Raw genomic sequence first — 14855 nt, 5'->3', positions numbered from 1 at the left:
TGGCCCTGCTGTCTGGGCCTCCACCTCCACCTCTTCCACCTCCTTAGGAGTGGGCTCTGTTGATGCCATCTCACACACCATCAGGTAGGAGTGTTCTGCCAGTTAATAACTGAATTAATAGATGTTAAAATAAATAAATACAAAAAAAAAAAAACGATATACAGTAAAATCCCTCTCATCCGGTATTCGAGTATCCGGCAGCTTCAAGTATCCGGCACATTTTTCCCCGAGCCTTAAAATCAATAAAAAATCAATGTGTACTCATAAATCGATTAAATTATGATTAATTATGAGGACGGCACAATCCCCGAGTTCCAAAAACAGTTTAATGTTAAGGATGCGATATTCATGGCTTCACTTGCTTGGCTAGACGTTAAAAGGCAAACATTGATGCAATGTTGGCGCAAATTGTACCCTTTGATGATGTGTGATGATGAGGATGATGAGGAGTTTGAAGGGTTTGTAGGTGGCATGATAAATTCGGTGGTGAGCAAGCTGAGAGAAATGGGGGGAAATGTGCAACTTAAAGTGACAGATGAAGCATTACAGGAATGGGTGGACGTGGACGAAAATCAGGCCATAACATTCACTCTCACAGACGAGGAACTTATCAACGCTGTAGTAGAAGATCATTTACAGAAAATTAGTGATGATAGTGATGATGATGATGATGATAATGAGCCTAAAGTAACTTGGGAACAGGCTGCAAAACACGTAGCTGGCTTTGTCAGGTTTGCTGAGCAGTGCACATACATGTCAATCCGAGATGTTATGACCCTTCACTGCATTGAGAATGAGTTTTTGCTGCAAAGAAGAAGGAGCTGCAAACAAGGAGACATTAGAAACTATTTTAAAGTAGCTTGTAAGGGAAAAGAAGTGGGGCAAACAATTATAGGATCTGATGATGTTGATGACCCAGAGGATGTTGAATGAGAGGTGTGGGGAGCGAAAAAGTGTCACAAACACTTGTACATTTTCATATCTTTATTGTATGCTATACATGTTGGCTAATATTGAATAAAGCAAATAAGTGTATACGTACTTTATTTTTGTAACCCATCAACTTATTTATAAGAGGAAAGTATTAAACAGTACTATTGTGTGTTGGTGAGTGTGAGGTGGCAGCGCGGGTGACGACGCGCGGCATGGCGATCAGCTGATCTTTGTTATGGTAAGATGCGTGAGTGTAGGGTGGTGATTGTGGACATAATTTCACTTCTATTCAAGTATCCGGCATGCTTCAAGTATCCGGCATGTCGGCGGTCCCGTTGATGCCGGATAAGAGAGATTTTACTGTATGCCACTAGAGTCTGCAGATGCATGCATGAATCACAATACAGTAGAACCTTGGTTCTCGAACTTAATTAGTTCCTGAATGCCGTTCGAAAGCCAAAATGTTAAAAAACCAAAACTATTTTCCCCATAGGAATCAATGTAAAATGGATTAATCTGTTCCCAAACATCAGTCCACCCTATCTTAGTGGCTTATGACTGACGCTCAAACAGCCAAGATGGCTGCTTCACAACATCCCCAGCTCACAAATTATTTATCTAGAAAGGATATATTGAATGAACTTAGTGACAGAACTCATCAGGGTTATCAAACTCATTTACTCCAGCGGGCCACATTTCATCAGAGTATACAGTGCACAGGCCAGATAATTATGAGCGGATCGATACCATTTACCGTATTTGATGGCTCATAAGACGCATGGGCTCATAAGACACACCCAGTTTTGGCAGACATTGAAATGAAAAAATAAATAAATGAATAAATAAATAAATAAATAAATGAGCAGATTTAAGCTGAATATGAAGTGAAGGATTTCACCTGACATTTGAAGGCTTTCACATACACTTAGATCGTTATTAGAAATCTTTTTTTTTTTTTTTAAGTAGTAAGCTATTTAAAAAAAAAAAGTCTCATTAGTTTCATGTTTTTCTTTTTTTTTTTTTTTTTTTTTTTTTTACATGTATGCAAGGTAAGAATGTTAAAAGATAGGTGGAATTTTAATTGTATGAAAGTGTGTCTTACTTCAAGGACTAACGGCATAACACTATAAGGAATCCAGTGAAGCTTGCCCATGTCACCGGGTTCGGTGCGTAATCGACCGCGTGTTTGTTTTGGTACATGCAATGCGTGGTGCATGGTCACTTAGGCAAATTTTTCCTGACTGGTGTCATTCTATGTGAATTACCTGTTAAGTATGACCTATTATATATTGTTACCTTGAAAGAAAGAGTTGTTTTGTGATGTAGTACCAATCATCACTTTGTTTACATGTGCGAAGATGTCTGGGGTTTGATTTTAGAGCCTCTGTTGCCATAGACTTACCATCAGTCACTGCCTCAGTGTCGAACCTTAACCACATAGGACGCAGGCTCATTTCCTGACTTTTTTTTATTTTTTGAGAAAAGGTGCGTTTTATGAGCTATCAAATACGGTATTTAAGGAGTATTATAATATTGATAATAATAATAATAATGATAAATATAATAATAAAAATAATAATAATAATAATAATAATAAAGATGGATTTAATCAACACTCATGTTCAGATGTAACCTAAAAACAAAGATGCAAAGGAAATCAATCTATTATTTACCTTAATTTGCAGTAATGCTGCTCCCAGAAACTTAGCACCTCTTGGCCTGCACAAGTGCATCAATGTTTGGTACTAAGGACTGAGCAGTGGCTGTATGGGGGCATCCATTAACACAGCTTGAACACTGCCATAACTTCTTTATTACAAGCGTTTGGATCTGTCAAAATCATTACAATAAACACATATCCCAAACAAAGTTTTTTTTTTTTTTTGGTATCACCTCAAGTACCCAAATATCATTAATAAGTAGATCAATATGAAAATTGAGAATGGATGTATGTAGAATTCACCATATGTTAAGTACAATTAAAAATCAATCATATAACCAATCGACAACATTGTTTTTCATTTATAATAATCTGTTACGAGAGGACAAGATCATGAAGATACCCAGACTGAGTCCCAGCGGAAGTGGAGGATGACGTCGCGCTACGTCACCTCGCCGGCCGCCTACCCTGGGGCTCGGGAGTATCACGTGACGTGTAGCAGCCCTGGGATTGGTGGCGGAACAGTTTGGGAGACAGAGTGGCGAGAGAGCACTGGTGAGGGAAGGAAGCCCGCGCGTTGCCGACACTGCCTCCTGTACTTGTATGTGCCTTTGTGAGCTGGAGCGAGGCGTCAAGAAGCCTTCCGAGGGTCGACAAGAGGCCCGGGGTGCCGAGCTACAGCATAGGACTACTGTGTAGTGTGAGCAACGGAGAATAGAGGGCCAGAAGCCGACAAGTGTGTTTTACTACTCGCCTTCTGAGGGGAGCCAGGGGAGAACACGGAGCGCCGCAGGGTAAGTTCACCATCACGTATGCAGGAAGCACCGGACCCTAAAAGTGTAAGTGTGACGGCCCGCGGGGTGGTGAAGTTACAGTGGTGTCAGGAGTGGGATGAGTTAAGTGCTAACTGTGTGCGTCGCGGTGTGTTACCGAGTGTGCGTGTGTATTGGACAGGGGAGGCGAGCAGCGGTGGTACGGGTAACGTACTTGTGGATCGCAGCGGGCGGGCGGACGGTGCAGTGTGTTTTGCCATGGTAAGCTGCGTGTTGTGTTAAGTTACGGTGCCTTACAGTAATTAAGTCAGCATGGCGGCGAAAGAAATCACACTAGCGGATGTTATGAGTGCCCTGAAGGCGCAGGGAGAGGTACAGCATGCTGAGTTGCAAGCGGTGACGAGCAGTGTAGACCATGTATTTAAGGAGGTTATGGGGCTCGTGAAGGAGGAGTGTTCACGGGTTAAAGACGAGGTGTTAAGTGAAGTGTTCACCAAGGATCAGGTGAAGGGAGAGGTGGAAAAAGCGGCCAGTGAACTGAGGAGATATGTGGATGAGGTTGTGGTGGCACAGGCGCCTCCTGTACTCTCTCAGCATAAAGGCACGCTGTCCCGGTCAAGTGGGCGTGCTAGTGAGACTGAGGGGGGGAGTGACGAAGAGGAGGAGGATAATAGTTGTCACGGAAGCCTAAACAGCCTTTCTCCATTGGCCAAGGTGATACCGTCTCCCCTACGCTCTCCTGTAAACGTCTTATCACCTCCACCATCCCCGCCAGCCTCAGTAAAGTCGTACCCCTCTGCTGCCAGCTCCACGTCACGGAGGCTGAAGGACGGGACGAGGCGCCGGCCACAGGAGTTTGATGGAACAGTGTCTTGGGAAGCGTATAAGACACAGTTCGAGCTCTTGGCCAGCGCCCGCCAGTGGAGTCGCCCTGAGATGGCCATGCAGCTGGTGTGGGCACTCAAAGGACCGGCATTAGAAGTCCTGAACCAGCTGCCAGCTGCCCAGCGGTGCTCGTATAGTAAAGTGACGGCGACACTGGAGAGGAGGTACGGGTACCAGCACCAAACCGAGGTGTTCAAGACAAGGTTCCGGGCCAGGTTACGAGGCCCGGGGGAGACCCTGACACGCCTGGCGCAGGATTTGGAGGTGCTGGTGCGGCGTGCGTACCCGGAGGCCAGTGAGGAGATGATCACCATTCTCCTGCGGGATCAGTTCGTTGATGCCATCGATAACCAACAACTGAGGATATACGTCCAGCAGGCACACCCCAAGGACCTTCAGGAGGCCCTGGCGAGGGGCCTGGAGATGGAGTCATTTCTCCGGACGACGCGGGAGCGACCCAGCGGGAATTATGTCCCGCAGAGAGTGAAGGCAAAGAAAGGGGCCGTGCAGAAGGCCTACTCTAGCCCTTCACCGCTCCTAGGTGAGTTCAGGGGTAAGTGCTACTCTTGCAGGCAGCAGGGGCACACCAAGAGGTACTGCCCGCAGGGATCGAGTAGTGGAAAGGCTGTCAACGGCAGAGCAGGGCAGTACCAGTACAAACCCTGTTGTTGGAACTGCGGTCAGGGGCACAAGACGGCAGAGTGTGCCCTCGTCTCTCCCAGGGATAGCAAGGAGGCTGGGGGAAACGGAAAGAGGCTGGTGGAAGGGGTCGAGCACCAGCCAGAGAGACAGAGACCCCAGTCCGCCTAAGTTGCCGCGCCGAGGGTGCCCGGACAGTGCAGGTGGGCGGGCAAGTGGATGGCAAATCTTGCTGCCTCACTGTGGACTCGGGCGCGGAACGTACCTTCGTGCAGGACGGGGTGGTGGCAACTGGACAGCCCCCGGTGGCCCAGCAACAACTGTGTGGTATTACAGGGCACTGCACACAGCTGAGGGGACCAGTGCATGCCAGGATTGCGGTTGGCAGCACGGAGGAGCATCTTCCCGTCTTTGTAGCGGACGTCGGGGAGAACTTGCTCGGCCTAGACTACCTGAAGCAGAGCAGGGCGGTGCTGGACTTCGGGGAAATGACTATGTCGGTCAGAGGTAGTGTGGTGCCGCTACAGGAGGGCGGTGTTGACGCAGAGGAGTGTGAAGCTTCAATTGAAACTCACCGAGCCCATACTGCGTCCCTACCCGAAGCCAGCCACCGCTGCCGTCTCAGTAAGGAACAGAAGGAGGAAAGTCAAGGGTCGGAAGAGTGTGAAGGTGTACAGACGACTATGGACCCGGAAGGTCATTGCGAGGACATGCAGGGGAGTAGCACTGGGGTTCCACCTCATCTGCAGGATCTATTGCAGAGGAGTTCGGCATGCCTGTCTGGGGAACAGGTGAACGAGGTGAAGGAAGTGCTGACTCTGTATGCAGATGTCTTCTCGCAGGGAGATAATGACCTGGGCCGGACCAGTCTGGTTAAACACCGCATTCACACAGGGGATAGTCGGCCGGTTAAGTTGCCGCCCCGCCGGATTGCGCCTGCTCGTCGGCTGGAAGTGGAAAAAGCCGTGGAGGAGTTGCGCGCGCAAGGGATAATCGAAAAGTCGGCTAGTCCCTGGAGTGCTGCTGTTGTCCTCGTTAAGAAGAAGGATGGGTCTACCAGGTGTTGTGTGGACTATCGGGGCCTTAACGCAGTGACGACAAAGGACTCTTACCCTCTACCGAGGGTGGATGACACGCTTGACGCGCTCACGGGGGCCCAGTGGTTCTCCACCTTAGACTTGAAATCAGGTTACCATCAAGTTGAGGTTGCGGAGGAGGACAGAGAGAAAACGGCCTTCTCGTATGGGCAGGGACTGTATCAGTTTAAAGTGATGAGTTTTGGTCTGGTGAATGCCCCGGCCACCTTTGAGCGTCTAATGGAGCGTGTGTTGGATGGGTTGCTGTGGAAAAGCGCCCTGGTGTACTTGGACGATGTGCTAGTGTACGGGAATTCGTTCAAGGGGGCTCTGGAGAGGCTTAAGACAGTGTTGGACAGGTTCAGGGGGGCAAATGTGAAACTCAGTCCAAAGAAGTGTAGCCTGTTCCAGAGGGAAGTGCCGTTTCTGGGTCACATAGTGAGTAGTGAGGGAGTGAAAACAGACCCTGGTAAGGTAGAGTCAGTTAAGGAGTGGCCAGTGCCGCGCAGTGTGACGGAAGTGCGCGGGTTCCTTGGGTTGTGTACGTACTACCGGAGGTTTGTGAAGGGTTTTGCGCAAATTGCGGTGCCACTCCATCACTTGACTCGTAAAGGGGCATGCTTTCACTGGAGCAAGGACTGTCAACGGGCCTTTGAAACTCTGAAAGAGGCTCTCGCTAACGCCCCTGTGTTACCATACCCGGATCCAATGAAACCATACGTGTTGGATTGTGATGCGAGTGCTGAGGGAGTAGGAGCCGTCTTGTCCCAGGAGAAAGACGGACAAGAGTGGGTCGTCTCCTACTTCAGCAGGAAGTTCTCAGCCCCTGAAAGGAACTATTGCGTCACTCGTAAGGAGTTGTTGGCAGTGATCCTGGCCATTGATCACTTCCATCCTTACTTGTACGGGGCCAGATTCAAGATCAGGACAGACCATGCTGCTCTGAGGTGGCTGAAAACCCTCAGAAACCCGGAGGGGCAGCTGGCCAGGTGGATTGGCAAGCTGGAGCAGCATGACTACAACATCGAATACCGGCCTGGAAAAATGCATAGCAATGCTGACAGTTTGAGTCGCCGTCCTTGCGACAGTGACTGCAGGCATTGTAGACGCCATGAGACTGAGCCTGTGTGCGTGAAGGCTGCTGGTCTTGTTAGTGACACTGAGTGGGGAGAGGACCTCAAACAGGCCCAGCGACAGGACGCTGATATCGGGCCCATAGTGACACTGCGGGAAGAAGGCGAAGAAAAACCGCCATGGGAAAGCGTGGCCCCGCTAAGCCCTGCCGCCAAGGCGTTGTGGCAGCAATGGGCAGTGTTGCGAGTGAGTGACGGTGTGCTGCAACGGCGGTGGGAGTCATGTGACGGCGGTGTGGCCTTCTGGCAAACAATTGTCCCGGTGAATATGAGGGAGGCCTTAGTGCGCGAGGCTCACGGTGGAAATGCAAGTGGTCACTTCGGTGTGAGGAAAACGCTTGGGCGGTTAAAGCAGCGGGTTTATTGGGTAGGCATGCGGAAGGACGTTAGTGAATGGTGCAAAGTGTGTGACGTGTGCTGTGGGAAGATGGGCCCCGGGAGAAAGACAGTTGCTCCCTTACAGGTGTATCAGGTTGGGGCACCTATGGAGAGGGTGGCAGTGGACATCCTGGGTCCGTTCCCTCAGACACTGAGAGGTAACCGCTTTGTGTGTGTGACCATGGACTACTTCACTAAATGGCCGGAAGCGTATCCGCTGCCAAACCATGAGGCTGCCACCGTGGCAGGTGTGTTAGTGGACGAGTTCTTCGCCCGGTTTGGCGTGCCGCACGAGCTGCACTCTGACCAGGGCAGGGAGTTTGAGTCGGCAGTATTCCGGGAGTGCTGCCAGTTGCTGGGCGTCAAGAAAACTCGTACTACACCCCTGCGGCCGCAGTCGGATGGCATGGTGGAACGCTACAACCGCACGTTGGGGCAGGAGTTGGCCAAATATTGCCAGGAAGGGCAGGAGGACTGGGACTTAAAAATCCCCCTGCTTCTCTTGGCCTACCGGTCAGCCGAGCATGAGGTGACCGGTTACACGCCAGCCCGGCTGATGTGTGGGCGGGAGCTCTGGCTACCAGTGGACCTCGTGACTGGCAGGCCGCCGGACGAAGACCTGCCCACTACCATCACCCAGTACGCTACAGCCCTACAGGACCGTCTCCGGGAGGTGCACCATCAGGTGAGGGGTAACCTGAAGGTGTCTGGTGAGGCGATGAAGGACCGGTACGACCGCCGGGCAACGGCACCACCCTTTAGCTAGGGGGATCAGGTGTGGCTGCACAACCCTCGGCGTAAGAAAGGATTGTCCCCTAAGCTCCAGAGCCCCTGGGAGGGGCCATACGTAGTGGAGAAGGTCATCTCGGACGTCACCTTCAGGATACGCCAAGGGCCAAGGAAGCGGGCACTGGTGGTGCACGCTGACAGGCTCTGGGGTTACCATGGCCCTGGAAACTTCTCCTGGGGAGAGCGAGCTGCTCTCCTGACCAGTGACGAAGAGGAGGACAAGGACGAGGGCCTTGGGGACGACGAGCCCCTGGTGATGGAGGATGACGGAGACCTGGACCTGAGAGAGCCTGAGCCGCTGGTGATGGAAGAAGGTGGAGCAGATGAGTTGTGTCCCTTGGAGGGGGCACTGGCGGATGTCGACGCTGAAGTTGAAGTATTATTTTCTTGTTTTTGGGGGTGTATCTGTAACCTAAAGGGAATAGAGAGAGTTGGGGAGCGAGGGCGCTCAGTCTCTTTACAGGAGGGGGTAGTGTTACGAGAGGACAAGATCATGAAGATACCCAGACTGAGTCCCAGCAGAAGTGGAGGATGACGTCGCGCTACGTCACCTCGCCGGCCGCCTACCCTGGGGCTCGGGAGTATCACGTGACGTGTAGCAGCCCTGGGATTGGTGGTGGAACAGTTTGGGAGACAGAGTGGCGAGAGAGCACTGGTGAGGGAAGGAAGCCCGCGCGTCGCCGACACTGCCTCCTGTACTTGTATGTGCCTTTGTGAGCTGGAGCGAGGCGTCAAGAAGCCTTCCGAGGGTCGACAAGAGGCCCGGGGTGCCGAGCTACAGCATAGGACTACTGTGTAGTGTGAGCAACGGAGAATAAAGGGCCAGAAGCCGACAAGTGTGTTTTACTACTCGCCTTCTGAGGGGAGCCAGGGGAGAACACGGAGCGCCGCAGGGTAAGTTCACTGTCACGTATGCAGGAAGCACCGGACCCTAAAAGTGTAAGTGTGACGGCCCGCGGGGTGGTGAAGTTACAAATCATTAGAATTATAACTCACAACGGTAGCTCCAGCCGCATATGGATTGCTTCTATAAACTTTCCGAACCAGTAGTTGGATTCATAAACTGAAATATTCCCCAAGTATCTATCAATCTTAATAGCCGACCGCATAATCACATTAATACTGTAATCATAAAAGATCATCACTAATACATAAGCTTCATTTTGTTGATGAACATCACAAATGTTTTATGTGAATAACAGCTAATAAACCACCACACAGTACTATTATAATCAAACAAAGCCATACATAGCAGAATAACAGAATAATCCCAAGTCTTGAATAAATATTACATCCAGTGATCCATCAGAACACTCTTCAGGTTAGGGCGGACAGCAACTAACTCTGGCTGACTGTTCGTCGCCACCTCCTCACCCTGCTGCCACCTCACCTCACCTCCCCACTGCCACGTCACAAAGACGCATGGCTTGCGCACCGTTCACAGAGCTTAATCCTCGTCTACATAAATACACTGATACACAAACTAATTTAGAAATAAACAAATAAATAAAATAATTGATATTCCAATTATCATCAGACTGATGATACACTCCACCTCACAAGCAAAGAAAATGGTTATGTACATTGTTCCTTAACAGGGAGTAAAACTACTCATTTATGAACGGACCTCTTTACCATCATATCAGGTTCACCTTCATATTTCATGCCAGGTTTAGGATTTTTGTATCTTACAGTCACGTTCCTTACTTTACCATCCTGATTCGGAGTTGCCTCTGCTATTTGAGCCAGTTTCCCCTTTTGCACCAATGCATTACTACCTTGTAACAGAACAATATCTCCAGGTACAACATTTTTTTTTAGATATATGCCATTTCTGTCTGACTAAGAGGGTAGGAAAGTAATCATGTTGCCATCTCCTCCAAAAGTTTGACACAATATTCTGAATAAACTCTAATCTAGGTTTTGGGTCAATAGTATTAGTCCACGTTCCACTGGGAACATTAATGCTTGTCCTTCCAAGAGTAAGATCATTGGGACACAAATAACTTCCAAGGTCCAAGTCAGTTCCGGGCTTAATACCAATTGGTCTCTCATTGGAAAGGTTAGCTACTTCAAACAATGCAGTCTGTAGTTCTCCGAATGTTAGGGTGCTGTCTCCAACCGACATCGTGATAGATCTTTTTAATAATCATATCCTCTACTTTAAGATAGTTGTTTACATTAATTTCAGCAGTATGTTTCAAAGCCAACATTGCTATAATGGGGTGTTTGCAAAACTAAACCGCTAGATGTCGTTGCTGCTCATCTAATTGTAGGAAAGAGAGTTCAAATATTGTTGTAGTAAATCCCAGGTGCGTAAAGATGCATAGAACATTGATCATCATGATACTGTTGAAATGATGTATCGACTTTTCAGTATCTGGTATGGATAATATTGAATGTGGTAAATTTTTTTTTTTTTTTTGTGATTATCGAGTAAACTGCTAGCATTATCTTAAATAAAGCATATTACAAATATAAAAACTATTGATTTGGACAATGAAAAAAATGGCTCGTTTTTTTTTTTTTTGCGGGGGGGGGATTTTAGCATCCCTCTCACGAAGCAAGCGACAAGGCAAAGTAATCGAGAACCAAAACAAACATCTCTCAGGCGATCCTGCTGCTGCTGTAGTGTCCAGCTACCGTAATCCATTGCTTAGGGCGTAGTGGAGATGGGCACCGCAGCAACATTCAACTTCTTGTCCAAAAACGTGTTTCTTAAGTTCAACCAGCGAGTCAGGTGTTTGTTTTGGTTAGAGATACAGCATTATTATCGCCAGGACACTCGAGTTGCAAATTTTTTTTTATTAAAATTGCCGTTTCCATAAACTAGGAAGGAGATCTATGTAATTTGGACTTTTGACTGTCACAGACATGTTGCCTTTATGTTTACTGTCGTCTACATTAAGACGTTTCCAATCAAGAGTGTATTCATTTGGAAATCTTAAGATGGCCAAATAAATCTAAATGCCGATTCACTAGAAAATCAACTTATATACATTTGTTCATGAAAAGAGTTTGATTTTACTTGTGTTACTACTTAGAAGGGATTACGTAGAAAAATATATTATATAAGCCCATTGCATCTTCATGTAAATAGAATAACACTGTAGGTATATCTGATATTGCTTGTATGTGAGAGAAGAGTTTGTCTGTGCTGCCACCTGGTGACAACCACTAGTTCTGAAAATTCCCCATTCCACTTGGTTTATCGCCGAACGCTACAGCTATAAGAGCATAATGGTCGGGTACATCTTCTAGTATTATATCTCTTCAGATGAAGCTGTGAGTGTGTTGATCTAATAAACTGAGTTTGATAGTGTGGTACATTTTGCTGATGTCACCGACAATTGCAATCTCTCTTTGATGAAATCTAAATAAAATAGCCAACTGATTATTCAAGACATTCCGACCTTTATACCAGTAGTCGTTCAAGACAGGGTCCATATATGAAGCTGATGAATTAAAAACAATTCTGAGAGGTGTTGATAGTGAATCAGGTTTATGGACTTCATGATGCTGCACATAGTTAATAGGACCATTACAAGTTTGCAGTTATGTCTCTGATAATTTCCTGTATACATTTCTGATGACCATGTTCTCTATTTGATCCTGATAAGATTTAAATTAATTTAAAATAATTCCTGCTGCTCTTATGAATAATTCATTTCCATCCTTATCTGTGAGAGGGAGTATGTATTCTTTGCTAGGGAATTTTTCAGTTATATTGCCTACTTTAGTCATTAATAGATCTATGTCTGCTCTCTAATCCAAATTTTGAAGCAAGTGCATGCGTTTTGATAGTTATATCAGAGCCTGAATCCCAGAGTGTCGTTACAGGTCGTCCCTGACTAAATACTTTACTGATCATTAACAGTGTCTTTCTTATCAATGGTGTATTTTGCCTTTGACTTGTGCTGTGAAACGTAATTCCCTTTACGTGAGCTTGATGCAACATGTTGTGATGAGATCTGCTACAGCGGATGTTATTGTTCCTTTTAACATCACATGTTCTTTTCAAGTTACACTGATTTGCTACATGAACTCCTCTGAGGCAGTTGAAACAGATACCATTCTTCCGCAGAGCATCAATCTTCCCATAATTATCTAACCTTAGAAATGCCGTGCACTCCAGGATATCATGATTAACAGTACCATGAAACCAGCAGTTATACCTAATTGTGTCTCCTGCATGCAAGTTTTGACTACCACTATTCGTCATACTCGTCATAATGTTGGCTAAATTGATCATACATTGCTCTAGTTTCTTACTCTGGCATTCTTGATTTTCCTGAAGTCTTTTTATAGCTTCCATTATGTCACCTGAATCATCCCGCACTCCAAAATCAGGAGTAAGCAATCCTGCAACATTGTGCACATTAGATTTGTCTACATTTCCTGTCACTCACATACTGAAATCCATATACTCAAGTATTCTCTTCTTAGTAAGAATTTAAGCAGTTCATCAAAAATCTGATCAGAGTTAGTGATGCTTTCAGCTAATATGACCCATTCCGTTTTTGTGTCATAGGCAAAATTTTTTCGATATGATTCATTGTGTTACTTGTCTTCATTTCAGCTGTTAGGTTCATCCTTTTCAGATCCAGCCAACATTTTTCCACCTTTTTGATCATTTTCACAAATCCTTTAGTATCTCTATCTGTAAGTTTTCTTAATGTCTTACGATCATAGAGGACTACATCAACAATTTTCGTACTGTTACCATACCTTTCATTAAGTCTCTCAAACATTTCATTGTAGTCGGTTTCTATACTTTTGTGTGCTTCTTCACCTGTCAAACATTGTTTCAAAGTGAATGGATCTTTCCTGAATTAATCTTTCATTAACCTTTCAAAATCTGCCTTGAATGTTGGGTATTTGCGTACATCACCATCAAACATAGGAGATTCCAAAGCTTTAACTTTCACTTTTTTTTATCACCCACATTATTTACCTTTGATAGCTGATCCAGATTTTTAGCCAATAATATGTTACATTCCTTCCTTTTTCTCTCTAAGCCAATGATATATTGATCCTCTTCATCTAAAACCTTGTCCTCAGCACCGGTTACACTGGAAAGTCTGTATACGCTTCATGGGCACTTTTCAACCTCCTTATAGACATGACTAACCTCATCATAATTGCGTTGTAGCACTGGTACAGGATCCTTTTGCAGTACACTTTCCTTGAAAATGTTGCTCTTTCTGGTAAACTTTCTCTTGGCAGTGCTTCGTTGTATCTTGAGTTCCTCCATCTTCCCTGAATCCACTTCTACCATCCTAGAGCGTTGTTCAAATGTATGGGGGCATCCATTAACACAGCTTGAACACTGCCATAACTTCTTTATTACAAGCATTTGGACCTGTCAAAATCATTACAATAAACATATCCCAAACAAAGTTTTTTTGTATCACCTCAAGTACCCAAATATCATTAATAATTAATATGAAAGTTGAGAATGGATGTATGTAGAATTCACCATATGCTAAGTGCAATTAAAAATCAATCATATAACTAATCAACAACATTGATTTTCATTTATGATAAGCATTAGAATTATAACTCACAATGGTTGCTCCTGTCACATATGGATCGCCTCCATAAACTTTCCGAACCAGTAATTGGATTCATAAACTGTAATACATGAAATATTCCCTAAGTAACTATCAATCCTAATAGCCGACCGCACAATCACATTAACACTGTAATCATAAAAAATCATCACTAATACATGAGCTTCATTTTGTTGATGAACATCACAAATGTTTTATGTGAATACCAGCAGATAAACCAGCACACAATATTATTATAACCAAACATAGCCATACATACCAGCATAATAGAATAATTCTAAGTCTTGAATAAATATTACATCCAGTGATCCATCACAACACTCTTTAGGTTAAGGCGGACAGCAACTAATCCTGGCTGACCGTTTGTCGCCACCTCATCACCCTGCTGCCGCCTAACCTCACCTCCCCAGTGCTATGTTACAAAGACGTACGGCTTGTGCACCATTCACAGAGCTTAATCCTCATCTACATAAATACACTAATACACAAACTAATTTAGAAATAAACAAATAAATAAAGTAATTGATATTCCAATTATCATCAGACTGTTGATACAGTGGCTACCTTCAGTGTTGTATTGAGATGTTCATCAGTTAGCTGAGACCTGAGTCGAGACTTATTCAAGTTCATCACAGAAAAGAGTTGTTCGTAGACATAGGTAGTGCTGAACATTGACATAATCTTTGAGGCCAAACATTTAATTTGGGGATGTGTTGGCCCAACATACTGATAGAATGTTTCAATATTAACAGTTGAAAACTTATTCTTCAACACAGAATTACAGTGGAGCTCAATTAGTTCTAACTGAAACTGTTCTGATACCTCATCAGCACTAACAGAGAAAGGGTTGCGGGAAATAGAAAAATCATGCTCAAGGTTTTTAACGTCTGCAAATCTTTCTCTGAACTTGCTCACTAACTTGGAAATCTTGTTGCAGTATTTTTAGGTGTTGATATCACCATGAAACTCAGGTGTGCATTTTGCAGGGACTTCAGAGTTGGAAAGTGTGCAGTATT

The 14855-nt window shown here is 45.6% G+C and overlaps 1 protein-coding gene across 1 annotated transcript; it reads left to right on the top strand.

The window, feature by feature from the left end:
* Positions 1 to 3678: 3678 nt before the first annotated feature.
* Positions 3679 to 8801, top strand: LOC135116293 (uncharacterized). The gene is made up of 4 exons (XM_064033655.1): positions 3679 to 3997; positions 4142 to 4952; positions 5063 to 8162; positions 8298 to 8801. Exons 1-4 carry the CDS (start codon positions 3679 to 3681, stop codon positions 8799 to 8801), a joined length of 4734 nt encoding a protein of 1577 aa, XP_063889725.1.
* The last annotated feature ends 6054 nt before the right edge of the window (positions 8802 to 14855 follow it).

Source organism: Scylla paramamosain, chromosome 31 (genome assembly GCF_035594125.1).
Source record: "Scylla paramamosain isolate STU-SP2022 chromosome 31, ASM3559412v1, whole genome shotgun sequence".
NCBI classification, from domain to species: domain Eukaryota; kingdom Metazoa; phylum Arthropoda; class Malacostraca; order Decapoda; family Portunidae; genus Scylla; species Scylla paramamosain.
This window is presented reverse-complemented; position numbering and strand designations above follow the sequence as displayed.

Bases quoted from the DNA above. Each gene is read 5' to 3' on its own strand.
- LOC135116293 (XM_064033655.1), top strand. From the start codon at position 3,679: ATGGCGGCGAAAGAAATCACACTAGCGGATGTTATGAGTGCCCTGAAG. The intron at 3,998-4,141 runs GTGAGACTGAGG...CATCCCCGCCAG, and splicing joins CCGGTCAAGTGGGCGTGCTA to CCTCAGTAAAGTCGTACCCC. The intron at 4,953-5,062 runs GTGTGCCCTCGT...AGTCCGCCTAAG, and splicing joins CAGGGGCACAAGACGGCAGA to TTGCCGCGCCGAGGGTGCCC.